The 27,236-nt window shown below is 40.0% G+C and overlaps 1 protein-coding gene and 1 long non-coding RNA gene across 3 annotated transcripts in view; one reads left to right on the plus strand and one right to left on the minus strand.

The window, feature by feature from the left end:
* Positions 1–27,236, minus strand: part of dnajc17 (DnaJ (Hsp40) homolog, subfamily C, member 17) — a 58,420-nt gene that overhangs the window by 22,462 nt on the left and 8,722 nt on the right. Inside the window, exons 2-8 of the mRNA XM_053682872.1 lie at positions 18,784–18,853; positions 9,421–9,479; positions 9,036–9,123; positions 8,751–8,833; positions 5,842–5,956; positions 5,329–5,378; positions 1,221–1,298 (exon numbers count right to left, since the gene is read on the minus strand). Coding sequence (XP_053538847.1) covers positions 1,221–1,298; positions 5,329–5,378; positions 5,842–5,956; positions 8,751–8,833; positions 9,036–9,123; positions 9,421–9,479; positions 18,784–18,853 — 543 coding nt within the window. The remainder of the gene's footprint in view (positions 1–1,220; positions 1,299–5,328; positions 5,379–5,841; positions 5,957–8,750; positions 8,834–9,035; positions 9,124–9,420; positions 9,480–18,783; positions 18,854–27,236) is intronic.
* Positions 8,840–18,773, plus strand: LOC128633599 (uncharacterized). 2 transcript variants are annotated; one of them, XR_008397033.1, is made up of 3 exons: positions 8,840–9,207; positions 15,660–15,884; positions 17,157–18,773. It is a non-coding gene; the product is annotated as an uncharacterized LOC128633599 (long non-coding RNA). The 2 variants fall into 2 exon arrangements; XR_008397032.1 differs by lacking the exon at positions 8,840–9,207 and adding an exon at positions 12,836–14,206.

Consider the following 27,236-nt stretch of genomic DNA (forward strand, 5'->3'; position numbering starts at 1 on the left):
CTTTGTCTGAGGTCCATGTTCACTTACAGTCATTAAAGAGGCTCCACTACTCATTACTGAAGGAAAGAACAAGCACTCAAATAGCGCTGCGTCAGCAGGTCACCTGTCATGGACAAGAGCTTATTGAGTTATTAACAGAGACTTTATGTTGAGCAAGGAGAAATGGTTTCTGAGAATCTAAGACTGCTGGGAATCGATGTTCATTCGCTGGGAAAAGGGAAGTCAGGATCGCAATTGGACACTACGGACCAGAACCTTGCCAACAGTGACAAAGGAGAAGGCTCCCAAAGGATTCATATTTCATATATGTAACTTTTCCAAAGCTTTTTTTGGGAGGGAGGTAGAGCTGGTGTGATTGCAGCTAGAATGTCCAGTTCCAAAATATACACAGACGCTTGCCAAATGAAGACTAGAGTCCGTCACTTTTTTTGCCAGTAATACCTGGCTGTAATCCTATCAAAACTCATTACTTAATTCCTTTTGCTTTCAGAATACTAATAATCCTTCAAGACAGCCTTGGATTGTGACTTCTGTAAAAGATGTCAAAGGAAAGCAATCATCTGTAATCTGGGATCTCTCCAACTTTTTTAGTTAACACTGCTCCATTGAAACGGGAGGACACTTTTGGAGGGTACAGAATTGAGGGGGTTGAAATTAACGTGAAGTAATCAGTATGAGCTCTAATCCTGACTCTAATCCGGAATGCTAACAAACCTGCATCTCTCCCAGAAGGTCTCAAACAATCAGTTATGTGCTTCACCGGGGTGGTACGCATGCTGCTGTGAGCTTGCATGAGAAGAGCACATTTGCCAGCAACTCCCCTGATAGCACTAAACATACCAGCAGAGACGGCTAGCGAGAGTGGCGTGCAGCTCTTTAAGAGGGCACTTGAAGTGCCCTCGGCACTTTTCGCTGCTACAAAAATTTAATGGCGCTCGCGTAAGGGGAAGAAGTAAAAGTATTTAAACAGTTGATGTCATGCAGGACTGAAAACCTGGGGCGCAGGACACCAGACCTGGCTCATTAGGAAGAGAAACAGCTTGTTCGTGTGTGAGGACACTTTCTCACACTTGTTAAAATATGGTGAGCAGTCGAACCAGACTGTAGTGTTTGTTTTAGTCGCTTGGGTCGATACCGAATAGTGAAATGTATATAGATTTAAAGGCAAGGTCATTTTCTGACGCAAGTGTGTTGGATTTGGAGATAAATCAGTGTGTCACCTTCTGAAGGAGGCCTTGAAGAACTTCCTGGGAATATCCACCATTGGTGTCGTCATCTTTTTTACACTTCCACTTCAGCTGAGACAGAGAGATGCAAAAAAAATGTTTTAAGTGCTTCAAATCTAATTTAACATTTAATTACAGTGTGATATTCATTTCAAATTTTCAAAAGAAGAACAGCTATTTATTTATAATGGCTCTGGGTAATGAGGTTAAATGTGACTATGCATAAAAATCTGCTGGAAAGGGGATTAATGGTCTCACTCTGATGCTCCATAGACAGTACGTTTACATGGACAACAATAATCCAATATTAACCCAATTAAGACAATACTCTGATTAAGAAATTATCATGTAAACAGCTATTTTTAATGACCTTAATCCGATTAAAGTCATACTCGAAGTAAACAGAAATGGAATTAAGACGTGTGGAGTACTCCTCTTTTAGTCACATTATCGACGTGAATTACAGAGATGTACATACCTTAATCACACTATTAACATCGTGTGATGGTTTTCACCGCATTTTGCGACAGGACATGTACACACACAGCAGTGCTCAACCGTTTTCCAGCAAACAAGAGAGCACGGCTGCGTCCGAAACCACGTACTTACTTACTTAAGTACTTACGTACTTACTATATAGTAGGCGAAATACACGTATACAGTAGGCGAAATATCTCGAAGTATCTCGGCTACTATACAGTATGTAAGTACGTGGTTTCGGACGCAGCCGTGCTCTCGTTTGCCGGAAAACGGTTGAGCACTGCTGTGTGTTTATTTGCACGTACAAAAATTTATTTGCACGTACAGCATGACAAGTAGTTAACTGCACTTGAAGCGTTCGTAAAAATGTAAAATAAAAACAACCAAAACTGTATACGGTACTATAACGAAGACGAACTGTATGTCGATACGTGAAATTCTGGAGGGACGTCGGACGGTGTGGCGTGGGGACGTAATGACATGTGCCGTTAATCGATCTATGTTCTATAACATGTAAAACGGGAACATGAAAGGAGTATTACAAAAGCAACTCATGTAAACACCTTAATCACAATATTGTCTTATTCAGAATAAGGTCAATAATTAGATTACTGCTGTCCATGTAAACGTAGTCAGAGATGAGAACATGAAGGTCAAGGAGCAGGGTTTTTTGTTTTTTTTAAAGAAATCAGACTTTTTTTTTTTTTTTTTTATTAGACCTGAAGCTCAACAGGCCCTAGCATTCACAATAAACAGTTACTCTCATTTTGTAATGAAGAGAAAGGAAGGAATTGATTAAACTAACATGGAAGCCTGGGGTACTCACAACAGTGACTCACCTGCTAACCACTGGATATTTTAACGAAGCGCTAACAGTCACCAGACTCATTTACAGATGTTAGTGGTGCCAGTGAGAATTTTTTCGAAAGGCAGTGTGGATAGCAGCTAGAGAAATCCTTCATAGAGAGTCATGCTAGTAACTGTGTTGAAGTGTAGGAATGTAGATGGGTCATTCAGAGTCTTTGTGGCAACTCTGTATTTTATGTGCCAACATTCATTTCAAGCTCCACATTTTCATGGTTCTAATTAGTCAGCCATTAGAGATAGTCTAAAATATGTCTTACTATTTACATGTATACACTTGTAGAACAGATCTTCAATGCTTCCACAAGGTGTAATTTCTCCTAATGACGAGTCAGAGCATTCGCAATTGCCTTCATTTCATTTCATTAAGAAACTGCTTCTGCGAATCACATGGTTATGCTGTCATGATCAGAGTTTTCTTCTAAGAGCTTTATAACCTATTCCTATTCAAAAAGAGGCAGCAGATTTTACATGATGCTTCAATTTTGAAAAGAGGACATTTTCCAGGTTAAACAACACTCCAAGCATTTTTCGTAGTCACATGCTAGGATTCTCTGGCAACTTCTTCGGTACATTTCAGACAATCCAACCATATAGCTACAAATAAGAGCAATATTTTTTTTTCCTTCCAGAACAAAAGCAAACGCCCTCACATGAAAAATAACACTACCTCACGCGAGATGGTTGGGCTCTGGGGTTTTTTTAGCTCATTTTTCTGAGTCTTGGGTGAACGATGGTTTTCATCAGAATTGCCCACAACACACCAGAAAGGGTCTAACTCGTGAAGCTCCCATGCAAACTGTGTAAAGCATATAAGGATTCCTGGCTCCATATAAAAGACATATACAGTGGATACTTAAAAAATCTACACGAGAAAAATTATGTAAAATCCTTTTATGATCCTTTAATGTGATACAGCAACCAACAAAATTCAACTGAAAAACAAACACGCTTTAGGGGGAAAAAATAAAAGGTCATACAGCACTCAGTCCTTTTGAGTCCCCCCATCTACTGCTGTCTAAAAGCAGTGTGCAGATTTTATGCTAAAATACATTGGTATTTGGAGCTATCCACAATTCTCTCGATATCGACTAGAGATCCAGTCCCAGCAGGATGATAGCATGATGCTGCCACCACCAGGCATCACCATGGGTATGGTGTTCTTTGGGTGATAACCGGTCTTGTTTTTGCACAAAACATATCTTTCAGAATTATCCCCAAAAGGTTCTACCTTGGTCTTCTCAGGCCATCACATTTTACCAAATTGTTTGGGGTGAATTACCTGGGCTTTCATGTATTTTTGGTGAGAAATGGCTTTTGTTTAACCACCCTACCCAAGATGCGAAGAATACCAGATTGTTGTCACATGCAAAGAGTGACCAGCACTTTAATGTTGCCATAGATCTCTTAGCAGCCTCCCTGATAAGTTTTCTTCTTGTCCTATTTCATTTATTTTGGAGGGACGTCCTGTTCTTGGCAAGGTTACTATGATGCCCCATTTTCTCCACTTGTTGGTGATGGCCTTCACAGTGTTCCATGGAAAATCTGATGTTTTGGAAATTCTTTTGTATGCCTCTTCCAATCGATTCCTTTCGACAGTGAGATCTCATACATGTGTTGTCTTTGAGGCTCATGGCTGCTGCAGTTGGATGAAACCAAGATGAAAATGCTCTAGATTCATCCTTCGATGAATCCTCTAGCTGATCTTTATTTGGGGTTAATCAGAACCACTTCACTGATGACAACTGTATGATAATTACTTTTAAACATGGTCTATTCTGAGTCACAGTCACATTATGAAAGGGTATGCACACTTGTCCAACCAGGTAATTGCAATTTTTCCTTTTTCTTATTTTTCCACCCCCAATAAAACGTTATTTTGTTGGATGCTATATCACATCAAAGATATTAAAAGATCTGGCATGATTTATCTTGGTTTCTGTAACTTTAACAGGGGTGTGTAGATGTTTTATATCCACTTTAATATTATGTGTATATTATTATATTATTAATAATGTTATCATAGCATGAATATGCTGATATTCATGTCACGTCTTTAAATAAACTCTGAACTTCTGAGTGATTCCTTACAAGAAATTCTTCATAACAACAACTTCATACATAAATACGTCAATGGCAATAACAAGTAAACACATCCCTTCTCAGGCAGAGATCCTCACGTTGAAGATAACTAGGAATTATATTTAGCACAAATGAAATGTAATTTAACTTCTGGTGTACATTTGCTAAATGAACATATACATATCACTTAATTCATTAGAGGATAGAGCCAGGACGAGTAAGAAGTGAACTGATGTGATTAATAACACAAAGGTATTAGCTAAACCAGAATGCAAATAAGACAAGCTGAAGCCTTTCCAAAGGCAACAGAATGGCGCTCACTTTACGTAGTTTTAATTCTTCTGACGACCTGCCTGGAGTATTGGATGCATGGTGAAGCTTCATTTGAAGGGAAATTGGAATAAATAGAAAAGGGTTATAGGGTCATGTACAGCCTGGCTAAGAAAGTTTGCTTTCCATAATAAACACATGAACTATTTCAAACATTCTGCCTTATGCTTTCATCCCCTGAATAGCATTCATCCTGTATAAAACATACTGAAAGAGCATTTTGCCTGGCTCTAGCATGAGTTAAATTAATAAGATTCTTTTAATAACTTTAATTAAGGAATGTGAATGTCAAGTGTTCGCAAAAAGACAGGTCAAATATCGAACAATGGCAATGGAATAAAAGTACCTTTAATTTAGGGGTGACCTTTCTGTAGTCTTGCGGCGCTGATGAAAAATCTGGAGAAAGCATTCACGTTAAGAACAAAGTCGGGTTCGTGTATCACACTGCAATTCATCACTATAACACTATAAAGGCTCTTTTCTGTGAGTGCTGCTGTGTGTTTTACCCTCAGTTCTGCGACAAGACACAGTATCACACCTCATCTACATAACCCAGTCTGTATTTCCGTTCTATTTGCTGTGTTTAGGCCTTTGCGTTGTCCTAATTCTATCATCATGCTTATATTTAATACTCTTAGTTGAATAGAACAATCTTTTTTTATTTAATTTCATCAAATAACACCTTTTATGATGCAAAATGTATAATAGGCTCTGTATCAAGATTACAATAACTCAGTGCAATTATTATTTTTATTTTTTTATGGTAAATTGGTTTGGGTTATCGATAGCATGTGTACAAAATGTTTTGCATGTGAGTTGGATATTACATAAGCTCCAAGTAATAATAGCACGTAAGTACCTGCATGTGTGGACTGAGCATTGAGCCTCCACTCCCTCTCTTTCTGGATCTGCTCCTGAATCAGTCTCTGCTCTTCTTGCAGCTGTCTGGAGCCTTCTTCTCTCAAGCGGGTAATCTACACAGGCGCGCACACACACACCAGAACCAGGTCAACAGACTTGGTTTACTGCAAAGACATATGCCATGTTAGCATGCACCAGCACACAAATCATGCTTACATAACACATCAATGCATACACAGTGCTATAGGAATTTCTTAAATCTGACCAAAACCGCAGTGCACTATGTACTATGCAAAATCATATGAACTACAGTGACCCTAAACCTAGTCTCTTAATATGGAACACTGCCACCTACTGTCTGTCAACAAATTAGGCTTCCACATATCTAAATTCAAACCATGCTGGAACCACAGGAGAAACAATCAAAATTTCACTCTGCAGGCATGCGAAGAATTCCATTCATTACTCCCTTTATGAGTATAAGGCAAATTATTTCGCAGTTTAACCACAGTTAGTGTACATAAAAGATTAGTCAGAGAAGAGTGGATACCATGTGGCACCCATGGTTTTCATTCAGCCATCAGGAGAAATCAAACTAAATAAATAAATAAATAAGGATTGGAGCCAAGAGACAGAGACTGAATGAGTATAAAGGTAGAGAAAGAAACAAGGTAACTGAATTCGTTGTTTAGCAAATGGTGGGGCAATTTAGAGGGAATCAGATACACTGATCTGCAGCAGTGACTTACTCCTTTTGCCTGAAACCAGCTTTATTGTTAGGAAAAACATGAGGCATTAGTCTCATTCCATTCTAATGATTTTAAACAGTATCAGAGCTAATGAAAGAAAGAATTCATTCATTAGTTGAACAATGATACTACTATGAAGTTGATTTGGCAGGAGTTCTATTTTATCCATCAATTAAATGAATACAGCTGAATGACAGAGGTGCCATATCATATCACAATATATAACCCAATTCCAATAATAGTTGGGACGCTGTGTAAAATGTAAATAAAAACAAACTCTCATAAACTCATATTATTCACAATAGAACATAGAAAATATATCAAATGTTTAAACTGAGTAAATGTAGCATTTTAAGGAAAACATAAGGTAATTTTGAAATTCATGGCCACAATATGTCTCAAGAAAGTTGGGATGGGGCAACAAAAGGCTGTAAAGTGTTATAAAAAGAAACAGCTGGAGGAAGATTTTTCAACTAATTCGGTTAATTGGCAACACGTCACTAACATGACTGGGTATAAAAAGAGTATCTTAGAGAGGCAGAGTCTCTCAGAAGTAAAGATGGGATGGAATCTGGATGGAAGCATATGTTGCTCTAAAACCTGCATATACTTTTCAGCATTGTTGGTGCCTTTCCAGATGTGCAAGCTGCCCAGTCCATAGGCACTAATGCACTGCCATACCATCAGAGATGCAGGCTTTTGAACTGAGCACTGAAAAAAAAAAAAACAATTGGTACCTCTCCTCTTTAGTTTAGAGGATGCGTGGTCCATGGTTTCCAAATAAAATTTTACATTTCAATTCATCTGACCACAGAACAGTTTTCCACTTCGCTTCAGTCCATTTTAAATGAGCTTTGGCCCAGAGAAGACAGCGGCATTTCTGGATCATGTTCACATATGGCTTCTTCTTTGTATTATAGAGCTTTAACCAGCATTTGTGGATGGTATGGTGAACTGTGTTCACAGACAATGAGTTCTGGAGGTGTTTGAGCTCATGCAGTGATTTCCATTACAGAATCAGGCGTGTTTTTAATGCAGTGCAGCCTGAGGGCCCAAAGATCACGGTCATGCAATATTAATTTTCACCCATGTCCCATGCACACAGAGATTTCTAGATATTCTCGGAATCTTTTGATGATATTACGTACTGTAGATGATGAGATATTCATAGTCATTGCAATTTTACGTTGAGGAACATTAATACTGAAATTGTTCCACAAATTCTAGACACAGTTATTTTTTTGCAGATCTTCTGAAAGACTCTGCCTCTCGAAGATACTCTTTTTATACCCAATCTTTTCCAGCCTTTTGTGGCACCCGTCCCAACTTTTATGACACCTGTTGCGGCAATGAAATTCAAAATTACCTTATTTTTTTTGTTAAAATGGTACATTTACTCAGTTTAAACATTTGTTAGGTTTTCTATGTTCTATTGTGAATAACACGGGTTTATGAGATTTACAAATCAGTGCATCTGTTTTATTTACATTTTACACAGCATCCCAACTTTTTTGGAATTGGGGTTGTAATTCTGTAATACACAATATGCATCATGATGTATAGGTTTGCTAAGCCAGCAAAAGAGTAGTTTTAAAACAGTCTCATTAAAAAAAATTTTTTTAAAAACCTCAGTTTGATGATACTTTAATACTTATCATAATATAAGTGTTATATAAGTATTGCTACTCTATTTATGATTTTTTTAATACTAAAAAGGATGGGAAAACATCTGTAGAATTTCAACAAATTTTACAATTTTAAGATTCACTACAGAATTTTATCAGCCCCTGATTATTTAAAAGTATTTTTAAGCACACACACACACACACACACACAGGTGCATCTCAAAAAATTTTAATATTGTGGAAAATTTCTGAAAAGTATGTTCATTTATGCACTCAATACTTGGTCAGGGCTCCTTATGCACGAAATACTGCATCAATGCGGTGTGACATGGAGGCAATCAGCCTGTGGCACTGCTGAATAGAATATCCACGATATAAAAAATTTTTGAGATGCACCTGTATATGTATGTATAAGTGTTTGTGTGTGTGTGTGGGGGGGGGGGGGGGGGGGGTCGGTGAAAGCACTTATTTAAAAAAAAAATTGTAACAAAAAAAACCGCACGTTTTTTTTTGTTTTAAAACTGAGTTCTTACTTCTTCTTCTAATGTTCGGGTGATATTGAATTCCTCTCTTTTCTGAGCTTCTGCCTCTGCTTGCCGTTCACGAGCCTCTAAATCTGCAGGCCAATATACAAAATAAACAAAGAAAACACCAGACGATTTAAGACGCCCCGAAAGCATCCAGACAGCAGAGCACAAAATCATCAAACTCTGCAAGGCACTCTTGGCTAATTGTGTTTTATAACAGATTCAGAAGAAAAATAAAGGGTGAAGAAGGTTGAGAAGTTTGTCCACACTGAAGAAACAAAGATGTGGCACCTAATTTGATCTTTTTTCTCTTGTCATCTAGTCTCCTGTTTCGCTCCTCGGCTTGTTTCTTGGCAGCACGGACCTTGTCATAGGCAGCCTGTATAGAATACATTCAGTGATGGAGAAACATCATCAAAGTTGGGATAAAATAAAACCTGAAAACTTTCTGCATTATGCTCAGGTAATTTTCATGCACTCGGAAGCAGTCCTCATAACACAACTGTTTTCAATTATTGGTAAACAATACACTTAAAAACATAACCATGACTATTAACGCTGCAGTTCCTACATGTTTAAGAAGAAAAAAAAGCATATGGAATAATGCTGCCTTGTATACAGTGTAGGTGTTGGATGAGCAGAAGTTAATTTTATGTTGTTTAGGCAATTTCCTTACCCTTGCCGCTGCATCAGTCAGCACCTCGAGGGCCTGGGAGAGCTGGTGGAAGAGCTCAGCTGTGTACGACAGACAACAATGAACAATAAAGTACAATTAAACACAGGCCCAGTTTACGGTTAAGTTTAAGGACAGTTGTGCCTGTGTGTCTTCTTCGCACGAAAGACAAAACCATGAAATCACCATTCAAAACATATGTTTGACTGACGGTTACCCTGGTGGAAAGGAGAAAAAAGAAAGAAAAAAAAAAAGGGAGAGAGAGAGACTGAACAGAGAAATGCTGAAAAAAAAAAGAGAACATAAATGGAAACATTCTGTGTGGTGAGAATATGGTAACATGACCACGGTTCACACGTGCATGTTCACAGCTAAATGAGGGATCTTAAATAATTATAATGATCGGGTGGGCAATTTGCGAGTGGCTTGTGTTAACCCACATTTGCAGCATTAAAAGAGAGCACTCAGTCTCACGAAAGCCGTTTCCTCTAATGATGGCCTGCCGCTTTTCTCACGTAAACCTGGAGGCCCCCTGCCGCAACTCCTATTAAACCCTGTGGAGGGGCAGACAAGAAAGGGGTTCCACACAAAGACACCCCCCCTCCTTCCTCCATCCCAGAGCCCACTCTCCTGCAGTACTTTAATGACTCTTTTCTGGCATGACTGCCTTTCTGTTTCTCACTAACAAGTGATGGAGATGGAGCACGCACATAAGCCAAAGCCCTCTCAAAAAGCACATCTTAGGCCTGTAGGCTAACCCGAGCATTAAACTGACTGTTTAAACGTCCTTTAAATCCCCAAATCATACACCTCTAAGTAGATGTGCTACCTTCAATTGGGTTGAGGAAAATAAAATAAATAATTTTTTAAAACTGCTAAATTTACTACTATTGAGCAGGTACTTTTGTTAACTTCCTGAAGCAAGGTCATGACAGAGCTGCATCGAGTTGTTTATATTGAAAATTCTCCTCCATGTCGGACAAAGTGTTCTGTCCTCTGAGTCAAATTATGCTGTTTAAACTCAGATTAGTATTGTTGTAAAATGCGCCAGACACTTGGCTATGTATCATTTTCTTCCTTCATCACTGGAGAACGTCTGAGACACCAATCACTTACGTTATAACAGCTATAAACAGCCATTCTCTCACCAGCCTCTTTTTTAAATTCTCTCTAGAAGTTAATAAGGCAAAAAAATGCAGCCAGTTACAGCAAAAAAAAAAAAAAAAAAAAAAAAAAAAAAAAAAAAAAAAAAAAAAAAAACCTCTATCCTGAAGACTTCCTCATGTCAGGAAACTTAAAGGAATGTCCTTACTGCTAAATAAATGTCTCAATACGACGTGAGCCAACTTTGGTGAAGATTTGGAAGACGAGTAGCAAAAATGGCGCGTACCTGTAGATGGAAGCATTTTCAACATGTTATTGTAACTTTTGCCCAGTAAATGGCGCCATCATGAAATTTGTTGCATAACCTCAAGTCATGGTCCTGAAGATACAGCCTCGCGTCCTGTTTGTCGGCTTCGCCATCAGAGTTGTTGGCGCATTACAGACGAACCATTTGGAAAATCAACATTCTTTTGATAACTTTTTTGACCAGGATGGTCTGAAGATGGTGTATGCCAAATTTGGTGCTGATTGGATGTAATTTGTAGGAGGAGTAGCGAAAAAACAGTTTTTGACAAAATTCAAGATGGTCGACAGGAAGTTGGTGTCGTTCACTTCAGCATACTCCAGGAAATTATAGGAAAACAGATCTGAATTTAGCACAAATTCTTCAAATGATATAAGGGGGGGTGGGAAAAGTTGCTACAGTTCTTGAGTGCAAAGTAGCGCAGTCATGAAATTTCTTGGGTACATTCAGGGTGTGATCCTGAAGGTATGTATCAAGTTTCGTGATGATATGTAGATGCATTGTTGAGATGGCCCGCTACTTAAATATTTCCACATAAAATATACCATACAGACCAATAAACTGTAATAAACTACACAAAGTCAATGTGTGGCATGACAAGCCTTTGCTTTTTTTTTTAAATGCCTCAATAGTCTCACTTATGTCGTTTTAAAAGGAAATTAGTTGGTAAGTTTTGCTGATCAGCTTGGAGCATGTGCCACATGTGTCACACTTGCTTCTGTTTATGGAAGTAAAACCTGACAGCCTTCCTTATGTGTTTTGTCTGAGAAGTGATTTATTATGTAATATGTTACTTTCTTTACTGACATACAAGCATTTAATTTTCTGTTGAAAAGTAATCTTTACAAATCTAAAATGTTTTTGTACTGATTCAGTGATGCAAAAGTCATAAAATAAACAACTATAACAAAATATTTTACTTTTTTTTTTATTTTAGTGCAAGTGCAAACTTAATTGCTCTAAATCCTTTTATATTTTGCCATATCATTTTAAAAGTGCTTTTGCATTGCTGACCAAAACTGTAAAAGCATTTGCATTGATAGCTCTTTCCTAATTCACTAACAAACGTAGTCCGAAGTTGTTACAAAATATTATCTGGTCAATGATCCTTAGAAACATCTAGAAGATTTGTAAGATTTTGCTAAAATTTGGAAAACTTTCACCTGTGTTTCCAGACTTTACATGTTTCTCATCATTTTGGTGTGACCACCCATCATGTGGCGTAACCAGTTATTGCATTTACAGTATTAAACAGAGAAACGAAACATGTGGCTGAAATATTATTCACTAATACAGTATATTAGTCTTGCTTTCTTTATCAGTTTTATCGATTTCAATAAACAAGCATGCATGTTTTTCTACAAATGTTACTGTACTTGAAATACTTTGTCAAAATTATAAGCAGATTAAGGAAATATTTGGAGAGTAAATCACCATCATGTTACATGATCATTTTTAAGACAATGGCCAATTACTGTTGATGAAAAACTGCTACATTCACATAACTGTATTTTTTTAATACAACTATACAGTACTGTGCCAACATCTTAGGCACTCTATTTAATTGGTTAGTACAGATTTTGCTATAGATGTTTATTTTATGACTGCATTACTGAGTCAGTACAAAAACATTTTGTATTTTTCCAAGCATTACTTTTCCAACAAAAGTTAAATGTATCTGGAAAACAATATATTTGCATGTCAGTAAAGAAAGCAACATATTACATTACATATTACCCTCATACAAAAAATAAATAAATGAATAAAAAAAAAAGACATAATGAAGGCTGCTTGGTTTTGCTGCACCAAAAAAAAGAAGCAAGTGTGATAGTCAAAGTCTCCAGAAGAACTGTGGCAGATTCTCGAAGATGCTCAGTAATACTTGCCAGACAATTTCCTTATAAAATTGTAAATGTGCAAAGTATGTTTATTATGGTTTAGTACTCTTTATAGTATTTCTTCATGTAGAAAAAGGCAGCTTTGCTTTACAGCATTTCAGTGCATGTGCCCTTTGCACAGTACTATACAGTCTGTGTACACCACGTTTTCCATTTTAATATTTGCCCTTATCATCAATGACCCGTCTCTAATTTTAATCATGTCCGAGTTTAGACGGTTCAGACTGTGACATAGTCATGAGCTAGGGGCAGGGCTAATTTGTTTGGACGAGCTGTCAAAACACATTATCGTTCTCTTCTATCTGACACTAACCCAGTCTCGAACACAAGTTAAAAAACTGTGAAAACGGCATTCTACCTGTTTGCAGTGATTCCTTTGTATATTTCAGTAATAGGCTTTGGCTATTTATCATCTATATCATAAATAGACTGAACAATTTGCTTGCAGTATCTAAAAGGCATACAGAAATATTTTTGTATATGCTCCAATTTTCAATTTATCTAAGTGTTCAATCGACCACACAGTTCGCTGTGTTGTGCGTATGTAATAACTGACTGTTCCTAACCAGAAATGAGTAGAAAGGGACCACCATAGGACCAACATGGAGCAGATGTTACAGTATTAGCATGGTGAATTGTTCTTAGCACAGCAAAGACATAGAAATGGAATGGTAGGAATGGTGTGTGTGTTGTGTGCATGAGTATATCAAGAGCAGCAGTGTTACAGGGATTTTTACATTTAGTGTCCACTTATCCACACACCACCACCATGTCAGTGTCAATGTTGTGTTAAGGATAGTCCCTTATAACCCAAATATCCGGTCAGCAGCAGAAGTGTTCCTGTGGTGAATACTCTCCACTGATGGATGGAGTAGATGTAGCTGACAAAATATACAGAGCAATAGATGTGCTATATTTGGTAAAAGCACACCAATTTAGCCTTCAAGATGAGAGACCCTATTAGTAAGATGGTACTAGAATAGTATAATTTTTTTCTTTTTAATTATTAATTGAAATTATTTTGTATGACAAACTTTGTCATATTGTCCAAGTGAATTTTGAGACTCAGTCCACAAGAGAACCTAATCTCTCCCTCCTTTTCTGATCCCCTTCGTGGCTTCCCCTTGTCGTGTGAGAGCGTAAATGACATGCATCTGAGGCCGCCTTCTCTGCAGCCTTCTCGGTTTTCGTTTCTGGGAAAGCCAGCCCCATCTCGTTGGGCTCTGAACCCCCATTACCCCCTCGTTTGCTGACTTAATCAGGATTCAGCCGCGGCGTCCAGAGACCGCACGAGCCTCAATAGAAACCATGCCGCACAGCTTCCTTGTCCAAGGTGCAGATTCACGTTTTCGAACACTGAATTACAATTCCAGGCCTGTTGAGTTATGTTCTCGAGACTGTCCCAAGGGACCCGTGGTATGGAGATATGAGAGAAACTGCCTGGATTTGTCTGAACCACTAACCGCATTAGCCACAGGCCTTTGTGAGTATGATGCCTGGGTTAAAGGCAGATTTAACTCAAACTAAATATATTGGAATGGCTCCATATGCTTTAAAATAGTACAATGCTGAAAACACAAGGCTTTTAAAAGAGCCACACATCTGTTGTACGTGATCAAACATTGCTTCTAGTTTGGGTTGCCAACTAGCTTAATTGCTATCTAGCGGGTCCATACAGGATTTCACAGAGGTTTTTTGTGATTGTTGCGGCCAACAATGTTTGATTTTGCTGCGGCTTTTTTTCCCAAATTTGCGATGCAACTTGCAGAGTTTCTTGTGCTTTTTTTTTGTTGCAGAAAACTACTTTAATTGGCGAAATTACAATTGCACAAAATTGCTTTGCATGGATTGCTTTCGCAGTGATGTTTGATGGTAAATGAGACCTTTTTAGCTGTACTCATGTTCGACGCACGTGAATCGAAGAGGGCTTTGGCTGAATGCGCATTGTGTTTGACTGTATGAACGTACATGACGCATTAATTTCTGTGATCGCAAAATCATGGAGGGACAAGTCTAGCCTGTAGTTCTGATTTACTGGTTTATGAGTTTGAATCTCAGTACTGCCAAGCTGGATAAAAGCGTCTCCCAAATAAAAAATGGAAATGTGAAAAGGGTACATAACGGATTGTTCTCCCATCATCCTCGAGGACCCTATCCCGATACAATCTACTGATTATCAGATGCATTAGCTAAGAACAACCCTTAATCATTCCTCCATTTTATGTACATTTTATTATCATCATCCCATCCATATACTCTTTTACAGTGGTGATTATCATGTGACAGTATCAGACAAGCATAAATGCAAGATAGTATAAATAAGCACACAGTAAACAATAGCTACAATAAGCAGCATTAGAATTAAAATAGCATCAGTCACAACACAAATTCGGTTCTGTGACCTTACAGACACTTCAGATTTTTTTGAGTCACTTTGTATTGACAGGGAAAGAAGAACTAAAGTCTTTCTGCTCTCAGTGATCGGTAACCAAGGGTAGCTGTGATATTGATCATGGCAAAAAAGGAAATCCATTGAATATTGTCCAATTTAGCTAGTATTTCCTAATAAAAGAGTACAATAAACCAAATAAAATTTGATAACGCCTAGCTCTAGCCATTTTTTTTTTTACTAATTGCAAGTTTGAAATAATCGTCTTCCTATACCTCCAAAAACCATGTTGTGAAAATCAGACTTTTATATATCTTTAAATAAAATAGGGATCTCACTCACACATCTCATCCCATTGCTCAAAAACACCTGACTCTAATATCACCTTCAAATTAACTGCTAATGCTACTATTGTACTATACTACTATAATAATACCTTTTCCACTCTGAGATATGTAATATTGGATCATTAACATCAATAAATAAAGGACTAAGTATAATATTTTTGTCTCATTTGTTTAATTGGGTTCTCTTTGTCTACTTTTAGGACAAGTCATTCTACCAAAGAATGTTTAAAGAAGAATACAGTTAATGTTTGGGAATGGCCAAGTCAAAGTCCTGACCTTAATCCAGTAGAAATGTTGTGGAAGGACCTGAAGCAAACAGTTCATGTGAGGAAACCCACCAACACCCCAGAATTGAAGCTGTTCTGTACTGAGGAAGGGCTAAAATTCCTCCAAGTCGGTTTGCAGGACTGATCAACAGTTACCGGGTACTTTTGCAATTATTTCTGCACAACGGGGTCACACCAGATACTGAAAGCAAACTTTTTTCACATACTTTTGCCACTCACAGATATGTAATATTGGATCATTTTCCTCAATAAATAAATGACCAAGTATAATATTTTTGTCTCATTTGTTTAACTGGGTTCACTTTATCGACTTTCAGGACTTGTAAGAAAATCTTATGATGTTTTCGGTCATATTTATGCAGAAATATTAAAAAAAAAAAAAAAAAAAAAAAAAAAAAAAAAAAAAAAAAAACTTCAAGCACCACTGTAACTTGTTCAGCCTGTCTACCAATTTGACAAGTAGTTGCCACACTAAGATGACATTTAAAACTATGCTCATACATAATAATAATAATCTACATTCCTTCATGTGAAATATCTTATTAAAACCTTAAGCCTGTTGTTTACATCTTGTTCCAGGTTCCAATAGACTTAAGGCAGATAAACAAGCTCTGTAATTCGTGCACTGACCTAGAAACATCTGGCCTAGGCATGTTCCTGCTACTTTCTGCCTGTAGAATGCATCCAAAGCATTTCTCCCATGAACATAGCAAACGCATCATGCTAAATGAGATCATGATAAGATATTAAGCTGTTGTTAGTCATGCTGTTGCTGGCAAGAAAAGCACAAAATTAAAATGGTACAGCTGAGTGTTTCTATAAACATTGTACAACAGAAACGTAAGCTTCCTGTTAAATCTAAACTTCCTGCTACAAAGGCATTTCTGTTTAAAATGTATATAAACTATGTAGTGGTTCTGATCCCACAAGCAGCAGAGAGCCACTGTTGGGCCACAGAGCAACCTCATTAACCCTTAAAGTGCATGGTTTTGTACAACAATTGGATTCTTCCTCATATGACTTTGGGTAAAAGAATCTGCCAAATGCAGAAATGTTTAAAAATATATACACTCACTGGCCACTTTAATAGGAATTCCTGGTCATTCATGCAATTATCCAAATCAGCCAATCAATGCATAAAATCATGCAGATACAAGTCAAGAGCTTCAGTTAATGTTTTCATCAAACATCAGAAGGGGGTGTCAGGTGTGTAAATCTCTGTGACTTTGATCGCAGCATGGATATTGGTGCCGGACTGATGAGATTTTCACGCACAACAGTCTCGAGAGATTTATTTCTTTTTTGAGAAATACACTGTAATATTTCCTATAGTTGGCACACTTTTTCACCTACAGTGCTGTGAAAAAGTATTTGACCCATACTGATTTCTTCTGTTTTTGTCTTCCGCAGTAACACACTATGCCAAAATTGAAAGAAATTCCAGAAATTATGAGGAAGAAGGTGATTGAAATACATCAGTCTGGGAAGGGTTAGAGAGCTATTTCAAACACTCTGGGACTCCAAAGGACCACAGTGAGAGCCATTATCTCCAAATGGAAAATCTCGGCACAGTAGTGAACCTTCCCAGAAGTAGATGACCTTCCAAAATTCCTCCAAGAGCACAGCAACGACTCATCCTGCAAGTCACTAAAGATCCAAGGACAACATCAAAAGGACCTACAGACCTCTCTTGCGTCAGCAAAGGTCACTGTTCATGACTCCACTATCAGAAAGACACTGGGCAAAAATGGCATCCATGGAAGAGTGGTGAGGTGAAAACCACTGTTAACCCAGAAGATCATTAAGGCTCGTCTGAATTTTGCCAAAACACACCTTGATGATCCTCAAACCTTTTGGGAGAATGTTCTGTGGACTGAAGAGTAGAAACTGGAACTGTTTGGAAGAAAGTGGTCCCGTTACATGTGACGTAAACCAAACACAGAATTCTACAAAAAGATCATCTTACCTACGGTCAAGCATGGTGATGGCAGTGTGATGGTGTGGGGATACTTTGCTGCTTCAGGGTCTGGGCAACTTGCATGAATTGAGGGAAATGTGAATTCTCCTTTCTACCAGAAAATCCTAAAGGAGAATGTCTGCTCCTCAGTCTATAAGTTGAAACTCAAGTGCAACTGGATTATGCAGCAAGACAATGATCCAAAGCATTAGAGTAAGTCCTAGTAGTAAGTGAAAGACTGATCTGCAGTTATCAGGAGTGTTTGGCTGCAGTTATTGCTGCTAAAGCTGGCACAACCAGTTTAAGATTAAAAGGGCAATTAGATTTTCACATGGGTGATAGGTCTTGGATAACTTTTTTAATAATAAAAACTGCATTATGTGTTCATTCAGGTTGCCTTTGTTTATGTTGTATTTCATTTAAGATCTAAAACTATTTAGTATGAGATATACACAAAAACAGAAGAAATCAGGATGGGACAAATACCGTCATGTCCAGAAAGCTTATTTTACACTATACAACACATCACCTGGACTATTTCCATCAGTCTCGCTGATCCTGTGTCCACTTTAGCCTCAGATTCCTGTTCTTGGCAGACCATCTACCTCAAGGTTCGATGTGTTGAGTGTTCTGAGATGCTTTTCTGTTTACCACAGCTGTAGAGTGCTTATTTCAGTGCTTATACTCGAAACAGTATGCCAATTCTCCTCTGACTTCTTACATCAACAAGGTTCTTGTTGTTTTTCCACACTATTCTGTGTAAACTCTAATGACTGTGGAGCGTGCAAATCCCATTAGATCAGCACTTTTTGAAATATTCAAACCAGACCATTTAGCACCACCAACCACGACATGGTCAAAATGACTAAAACGCTGAATCAGTTTCATATTCATTTTTTTGTTTGTTTTTTTTGTTTTTATGTGAACATTGGCAGAAGCTCTTAAGCTGTGTTTGCAGGATTTTTGGCACTGCACGGCTGCCACATGGTTCAATGACTGGATAATTGCATGAAAGCAGGTGTCTAGCTGTTCCTATTAAAGTGGCTGGTGAGCGTATGTATAAATGCAAAACAAACTCACCAGCCTTAGGATTATCTGGGTTCTTGTCTGGATGGCAGGTTAAAGCTTTCTGTCTGTATGCTTTCTTGACCTAAAAAAAAAAAAAAAAAAAGATTTAAAAAAAAGATGATTAAATAAAAGAATAATTTCGCAGGCCACAACTGTGGTTACAAAAATACACTGTACTATGCGTGATTCAAACATAACACACTCCTTCAAGAAACACAAATTTCACTCCACATCCTTCAACTTTGAATAGTATGTTCATGTCTTACTACGTTTCAGAAAACTAAAAGGACTGCTTTTCTTGGGACCCGTCCAAGCCACTGTATGCTTCTTGGCAAACAAGATCATGATAAAATTTCAGACTCTATTGTTATTCATGCCGTTATTGGCAGGAACAGCACAGAAATAAAATGAATAAGGGGAGGAATCACGGAAAGGGGTGACAGTCCCAGGAAAACACCATATGAAATATTCTAGAAATAAAGGGGGGAAAAAAAGGTGGTAATAACGGTTCACCACAAGTTTATAATGGCATCAGCCTGCTGAATGTTACTACTGAGTGTTTTATGCACTTCATATTAACCTCAAAGGATGCAAGTTAAAGTGGGTTTGGCAAAACACATTATTATACTCACACAAGCATGTTTGTCTAATTGTTCTTGTGAAGACCTTGCATTATCATAATTATTAATGCAGCTAATTAGTGCTACGACTACTCCAGTTTTTGTAAGCATTAAGCACAATTGTCTCCTTATGGGGACCAGTCAAATGTCCATGCAAGGTCAAAACTCGGATATTTCTATCCTTGTGGGGACATTTGGTCCTGAACCAGATATAAACACGCATACACACAAATATAAGCCATTCATAACTTGCGCGTTTTGCCAAGATTTTAAAAACAAACCAGACCGAGTATTAAGAATATTGGCACTTGTGGAAAACTCCTCTTCGCATGCACATGATAAGAACCTCTGGATACACATTATGAATGTGAACCTGCAATCAAGCTTTTAAAGTCAAAAAGCTGTTATGCTAAATAGCGTCTCAAACGCTGCACCTCCAGTAGGTTTAAACAATTTAGACTGCACATATTATCCAATTGTTTGTGACGCTAATGACAATGTGCTTTTGATTAAACTGCTGCTAGGGAGAAAAGGGCAAAGCCAACTAAGAACAAATTCAGTCGAGGAAAGTAGGATTCAGAATGATGCTAAAGTTCAGAAAGGTTCTTATGACCGAAAGGCGTGCCGGACGAAAGATGCACAGCACTAAGAAATCAAACAAAATCCAAAAACACCATGACATTATCCGAAGAAAAAACAAAAACAAACAAATCTGACAACCAAACAAAAAAAGTAACAGGCTTGTCACGTTCTCGAATCACATTTCCATTGTTGTTTCGCTAAATGTTGTTTGATTTGGTTTTTTGGTTGCGATAATGTTGGATATGCATGTTTGGAGCTGTGGTATTCATCTCTCAGCCTTCGTAAACAAGGGAGAAGTAATGATAGTGTGTGAGGAGATTCAAAGGGTTCAGTGTTATAATGATTTGAACAGTAAAGAATGAGCTAAATAAAATGGTGTTTTCTATACAACAATCATCCACTTGTATTTTCTGATTATGCACATACATGCCCCCAGTGCTGCAGTGTGATTTCACCCTTTTTCATTCAGATGAATGAATGCTCTCTCTTCCAGGTTTGTATTTTTGCCTTAGTCCCCTCTGAAAGTATTGGAACTGCAATGCCACTTCATATTTAAATCTATGATGTATTATAAAACTAAGAACATGGCACCTTTGGTAGCAGACCACCCAATTTTACAAATAGTCTTAAAGTAAATAACACTTTTTATTTGGTTGCATTTCCCTTGCTGCCAATAACTGCATCAAGCTGGAGACATCACTGTCATCACTAAACTGCTGTATGTTTCTTTTGTGGTGCTTTTTCAGGCTTGTTTCAAAGCTTCTTTCAGTTATTGCTTGTTTTGAGGGGGTTTCTCCCTTCAGTCTCCTCTACAGGAGGTGTGAATTGCATGATCAGTTGGGTTAAGGTCTGGTGACCTGTAAACCTTCCACTTTTTTCTCCTGATGAAGTCCTCTGTTGTGTTGGCAGTGTGTTTTGGATCACTGTCTTGCTGCAAGTTCATCCCAATTAACATGGATGCATTTTTCCGTAAATTGGAAGACAGGTTGTTTCTGTAGACTTCTGAAATACTTCTGCTGCTACTATTATGAGTTACATCAAAAAAGATTAGTGGGCAGTGATGGCTCAACGGTTCAGGCTCTGGGTTACTGATCAGAAGGTTTGGTGGTTCTTGACACAGCACTGCCACTGTTGGGCACCATTGTTGAGCAAGGCCCTTAACCCTATCTACTCCAGGGGCGCCGTGTCATGGCTGACACTGCGCTCTGACCCCGTCTTCCTAACAAGCTGGGATATGTGAAAAAAAAAAATTCACTGTGCTGTAATGTATATGTGACAAATATAGGCTTCTTCTTCTGAGCATGTTCCAGAAGCAGCCGTGCAAGCACAAGCCACGACGCTACCTCCACCATGTTTCACAGATGAGCTTGCATATTTTGGGTCATGAGCAGAGTCTTTCTTTCTCCACACTTTGGCCTCTCCATCACTTTGGTAACAGTTTATTTTGTGGCTCTATGTAGATCTTTGTGAATTCCAATCTGGCTTTCTGATTCTTACTGCTGATGAGTGATATGGCCTCTATATTTCTGCTCTCAAAGTCTTCTTCAAACGGTGGATTGCGATACCATCACCCATGCCCTGTGGAGATTGTTGGTGATGTCACTGTCTGTTGTTTTTGGGGTTTGTCTTCACAGCTCGCGTAATGTTTCTGTCATCGGCTGATGTAGTTTTCCTTGGCTGACCTGTTCCATGTCTGGTTGTTAGTACAGGACAGTCTAAATTTTTGTATTGGCTATGCCCAATGCTTGTGAAAGGCTCTGATCAGTTTTCCGTCTTTTCTCAGCTTCAAAAAGGCTTGCTTTTCTCCCGTAGACCACTCATAGACCACTCTCTGCTCTTCATGTTGGTTTATACATTTTAACAAGTCTTCACAGGCAAAACCCAGGGCTCAAAGAAAAGAGATGTTCAGAGCTATTAATTGTTTGAACAATCGATCTAACAGGGCACACCTGTCGGTCACAATTTTCTTGATCCCTTGAAAAATCGGTGGTTTCAAATGAAGGATGCCATGTTATAAGTTGTTTAACACATCACAGATTTAAATATCATGGAATGAAAGCTGAAATTCTGATCTTTCGTCTCAAATTCATCTTTTGATCTCAAAAACCCAAATGTCTTCAGTGTATAGCAAAAACAAAAGCACTGGCCTTGCATTCCATTATTTTCGGAGGGGACTGTACAGTATATGAAGAATGTCGAAAAAAAGTGAATTGCATTAAAATATTTTCGAGTTAGTGATAATAGAGATGCACCAATCTCATACTGAGAATCCTTATTGAACTAATATTTGCCTTAAATGCTGAATGAGTACCATATTCAACATATTTTCATCCAGGGGCATGATTTGTAAGTCTGCGACCATCATCCTAACCTAACAGTGGTATTTTGAAGTGGTCATGTGTGCATATTAATGTAGATCATAAACTGATTATCAGCACATACCTAAAGCCTTTATGTTATGTGTTGTCCTTTCTGTGTTACTCTGAAACTTTCTGGAAGGAAAGACAACTATGTTGGAGAGCTGAGACCCCTCCTGAGTCTGGCAAGCACAACCACACACGTGCCTTTATCCTAATAATCCAACAAATCATGATTCAGTTGGTTGGCTTTCTGAACCTAAACATCATTACCGTTTGCTGGCCTTGACCTGGCAATTTAGACGCTTCCAGCACAGGCACATCGAGACACACTTCCCTTTCTTTTATGCCTACACTCTTTTCCTAGTCTCTAATCCATCATGTTGTTGTGCTCTCCTGGGGGGAAAAATTAGCCAAGGGAAAAATCACAGCTTTGGTATGATCCATATCTGAGTTTAAGCTCTTTAACTTTTTAGATAAGGTTCAGAAAGAGTACAGCTGATATATGTTTACCCTGGGTTCAAATTAAAAACCCATAAGATGGAAGGGCTAATTTGATTTCCTGTCAGATCAAGCCTCCAGAGCTGAGCTTTCTGAGCATTTGTTAAGGGATAGGCACGCTGCTCGAGTGAAAAGAAGATGCAATGCGTGCAAATGTCTTCGAGCATGTTGCCAAGATGGAAGTTACACATATACAAGATCATTCTTCTTGTATAGAGCTCAAAATTCCAGAAATACTCGTGATTCACAATTTGTAAACTGATTAATTCAGTAACATATCCATACTAATCTGTAAGATGTGTTAGTTCTTGCACTGATGAACAAGCTGACATGCTAACCAATGCTAGTTAGTAATAATACCTGAGAAGCAACTCAACTTGCACCATATTCCTCAGTATTATCTAAATCTAGCATAACGGTATTTAAAAATATCCATAAAAAGTACTGTTCAATATTCAATATGAACCAGTCCCTCCACGATTTCACAATTTTGCGATTGCAGAAAATCCAGCAAAACTCTGCAACATTCAGGGAGAAAGTGCAATTTTTCAAAATTAAAAGATTTGGGCCAAAATGCGTCATGTGACGTCATTACAACCCACATTCAGCTAAAGTCCTCTTTAATTCATATTCATCAAACATGAGTACAGTTAAAAGGTCTCAATACCAACAAACTTCACTGTTAAAGACAGCAATTTCACTAATTTAAGTAGTTTTCCGCAAAAAACGCACAAAAAATACACTGCAAATTGCATCGCAAATTTTGAAAAAAGCCGCAGCGAAATCAAGCATTTTGGCTGCAACAATCACAAAAAACCTCCTGTGCAATACAGACCAAGTGCGCTTATACCATGGCACTGTTGTTGATTCTGATTGGTCAGATGGTTTGGATGAATTTTCCAGAACAACACAGCTCTGACAAGTGCTGGTTGCAACCCACTTATTTTAATACATTAGCATTCTATAACTTTCTAACTCACAGGGAATTGTTTAGCAAATACATTTAAGGTAGCCTCAAAACTAAATTTCTGAAATAAATATGTTGTTGGTTATAATGCATAGGCTTAATTGTTAAAACATGTTTGTTTAACATTTACTCAGTGTTTTGTACGAAATATAATGCTTTTTCGTTTGACAAAATGAAAAAACGAGAGAGATGAACTAGTTATATTTGTTATATTGTACAAATGGGTGAACGTAAAGGAAAAACCTAGATCAAAATATCAACATGAAGTGTCTTAGTAGGCCTGTCACAATAACTACTTTTGTTGGATGTTTGCCTCACACCTTAAGGGTTGAGGGTTCGATTCCTACCTCGGCCCTGTGTGTGTGCGCGAGGAGTTTGCATGTTCTCACTGTGCTTTGGGGGTTTCCTCCAGGTACCCAAGTACCCCCCGAGTCCAAAGACATGCATGGTAGGCTGATTGCCATTTCCAAAATGTCCGTAGTGTATGAATGGGTGTGTGAATGTGTGCACGATTGTGCCCTGCAATGGATTGGCACTCATTTTGCCCCATGCTCCCTGGTATAGGCTCCAGGTTCCCAGTGTAGGATAAGTGGTACAGAAAATGAATGGATGGATGGATATTATTGTCATTTTAAGACCATTTCATGCCACTGATGTACAGATAATATAATAGCATAATAATACAAAGTACACCTTTTCAAAGAGCAATAAACTTTTAATTCTTAATAATATTCGTACTTTATATATATATATAATATATATATATATATATATATATATATATATACACACACACACACACACATATTTTGTCTTCTGACAAAAATATACTTTAAATTTAGTCAATATTTCATCCAGTCATGTTTATTACATAATTCCAGACAATTTTACAATTTTAGTGAATATTACTCAGTGGCATTTTGATTGATGAGAAATCTCGAAAATTAAACGAAATATACACACATTTTATATATATTAACTTAAACATGTATCAACAAAAACATGAGAAATCTCCTGAAATAATATCATAATGATTAGACTGCTGTAACACAATACTGTGAATTCTTTATGCTTTAGTTACTCATTGTTCATGTTTTATATATATATTGTCGCGACGGACCGACAGCCGGCACGCAGGAGAAGAAAGGCGCTCCTTCCCCAACTGCCACACCGGCACGAAGCGGACAGCCTCGTGCCAAACACACCAGCGGCCGGAAGGACCGGCACGGCGGGGCGGGACCGCTGACACTACGCCGGCCGGCGATTGGGGAGTCAGGCAGGAAAAGTCCACCAATCAGGCGACAGAGGAGGAGGATAAAAGGGCGCGCTTCCGGCCATACGGGGAGAGGAAGACCGACGGCGAACGAACAGAATCCGTGCGTGCTCTTCAGCAGCCTACAGACGCGCCAGCGCGGAGCACACCGGTACTATTGACTCACGCCGACTACTAATCTCTCTCTCTTTCTCTCTCTCTCTCTTTCTCTTTCTCTTTCTCTCTCTCTCTCTCTCTCTCTCTCTCTCTCTCTCTCTCTCTCTCTCTCTCTTTCTCTCTCTCTCTCTCTCTCCCCCCTCTTCTCCCCGAAGGTGTGAGCGCGGACGAGGCCACCGGGTGGTGAAAACGCACGCACCGGTGGATGACGGCACGGGAGACCCACGCCCTCGCCTCGGGAACCCCGACACGCCCTCAAGAAGGTCACGCGACAGCCACACCCCCCATGCATTCACACACACTCGCACTAAGCTGAAATAAAAACACCCTTAATAACTGCAACCTGTCTCTTGTCTCTTGTTGTTGAAATAAAAACACCCTTAATAACTGCAACCTGTCTCAAAACAAAAAAAGGGGGGGGGCCCTGAGAGAGAAAAAAAAAAGAGAGAGGAAAAAGGTGAAGACAACCATGGATCCCACACTGAAGCACTGAAGCACTGAAGCAAGCAGTGACCCAGCAGCTCGCCGAGAGCCTTCAGCTCGCCACCCAGGCGCTGACTGACCTGAGGATGGAGACCCCCGCAGCCGCCGTGCCCCTCCCCAACCCGGGCCGCAAGATCCGCCACCTGCTTCCCCCCTCGGCCCCGAAGAAGATCTTGAGGCGTACTTTGAGACCTTCGAGGGTACTGCCCGCCGGGAAGGATGGGATCGCGACGACTGGCCTCGCGCCCTCGGCCCCCTGCTCACGGGAGAGGCGCGGAAGGCCTACTACGCCCTCGAGCCAGAGGAGGCTGCCGACTACGCCACCATGAAGGAGGGGGTCCTGGCATGGTGTGAGTGAACCCCCTACCAGGCGGTGACAGACTTCCATCGCTGGACTTACCGACCGGGGGCCCGACCACGCGGCCAGCTGAACACCCTCCTCCGGATCACCAAGAGATGGCTCCGGCCGGATCAGCATACCGCCGCGGAGGTGACAGAGAAAGTGGTGGTCGACCGCTTTCTGAGGGCGCTACCCCGGACAGAGCGCCTTGCAGTGGGGGCACAAGCCCCGACCACGCCCCAGGAGCTCCTGACGGCCCTCGAACGAACCATGGCCACCCTGGAGCTCGGCCAAGCTGAGCAGCCGCCCCACGGTCGACCCCGCGGTGCCCCTGGCCTCCGACCCGACCGCCAGTCCCGTCCTCGCGCCTGGAGGGCTCGCCAGAGGTCGCCCGTTCCTGGAACCCCCCCGGACGAGCCCATGCCTACGGAGACGGAGAGGAAACCTGCCCGGCCGTTTTCGAAGCCATGGCTGGCGGCCTGCGCCCTCCACCTACAGCAGCCACGGCGACGCACGAAGCGGAGCCGGGCCCGGCAGGCCTACCTGACCCAGGACGGCGGAGAGACCTCCACGGAAGGTAAGACCCCCCCAACCCACTAACCCTCTGTGGTCTGTCTTTTCCCAGGTGAATCGGGAGGGGAAGTTCGGACGGGAGCAGAAGGAGGACGACCGTCTGAAGCACTGCTGGGCCCAGGTGCGACTGATAGAGGGGGTCGACCAGAGCCCCGACCTGAGACTCCCCGCTTCGTACTTCCTCGTCCGGAACGGGCTCCTCTACCAACGGACCTGCCGCCGCGGGGAGCAGGTGGACCTACTGGTGGTCCCCAAACCCAGGACACCCACCGTCATGCATCTGGTCCATACACATCCACTTGGCGGCCACCTGGGGCCACGAAACACCCTGGAGAAGCTGAGGGATCGCTTTGTGTGGCCCGGGATGGACGCGGATGTCCGGGCCTTCTGCCAGCAATGCCCGCAGTGCCAGCACACGGCCCCACGGCCGCCCCCCCCGGCTCCCCTTATCCCTCTACCCATCATCAGCATCCCCTTCGAGCGTGTGGGCATGGACCTCGTGGGCCCCCTACCCAAGTCTGCCCGGGGCCACGAGTACATCCTGGTCATTGTGGACTACGCCACTCGGTACCCCGAGGCTGTGCCACTGCGCAAGGCCACCTCCCAGAACATC

Source organism: Ictalurus punctatus, chromosome 9, assembly GCF_001660625.3.
Source record: "Ictalurus punctatus breed USDA103 chromosome 9, Coco_2.0, whole genome shotgun sequence".
In the NCBI taxonomy this organism is placed as follows: domain Eukaryota; kingdom Metazoa; phylum Chordata; class Actinopteri; order Siluriformes; family Ictaluridae; genus Ictalurus; species Ictalurus punctatus.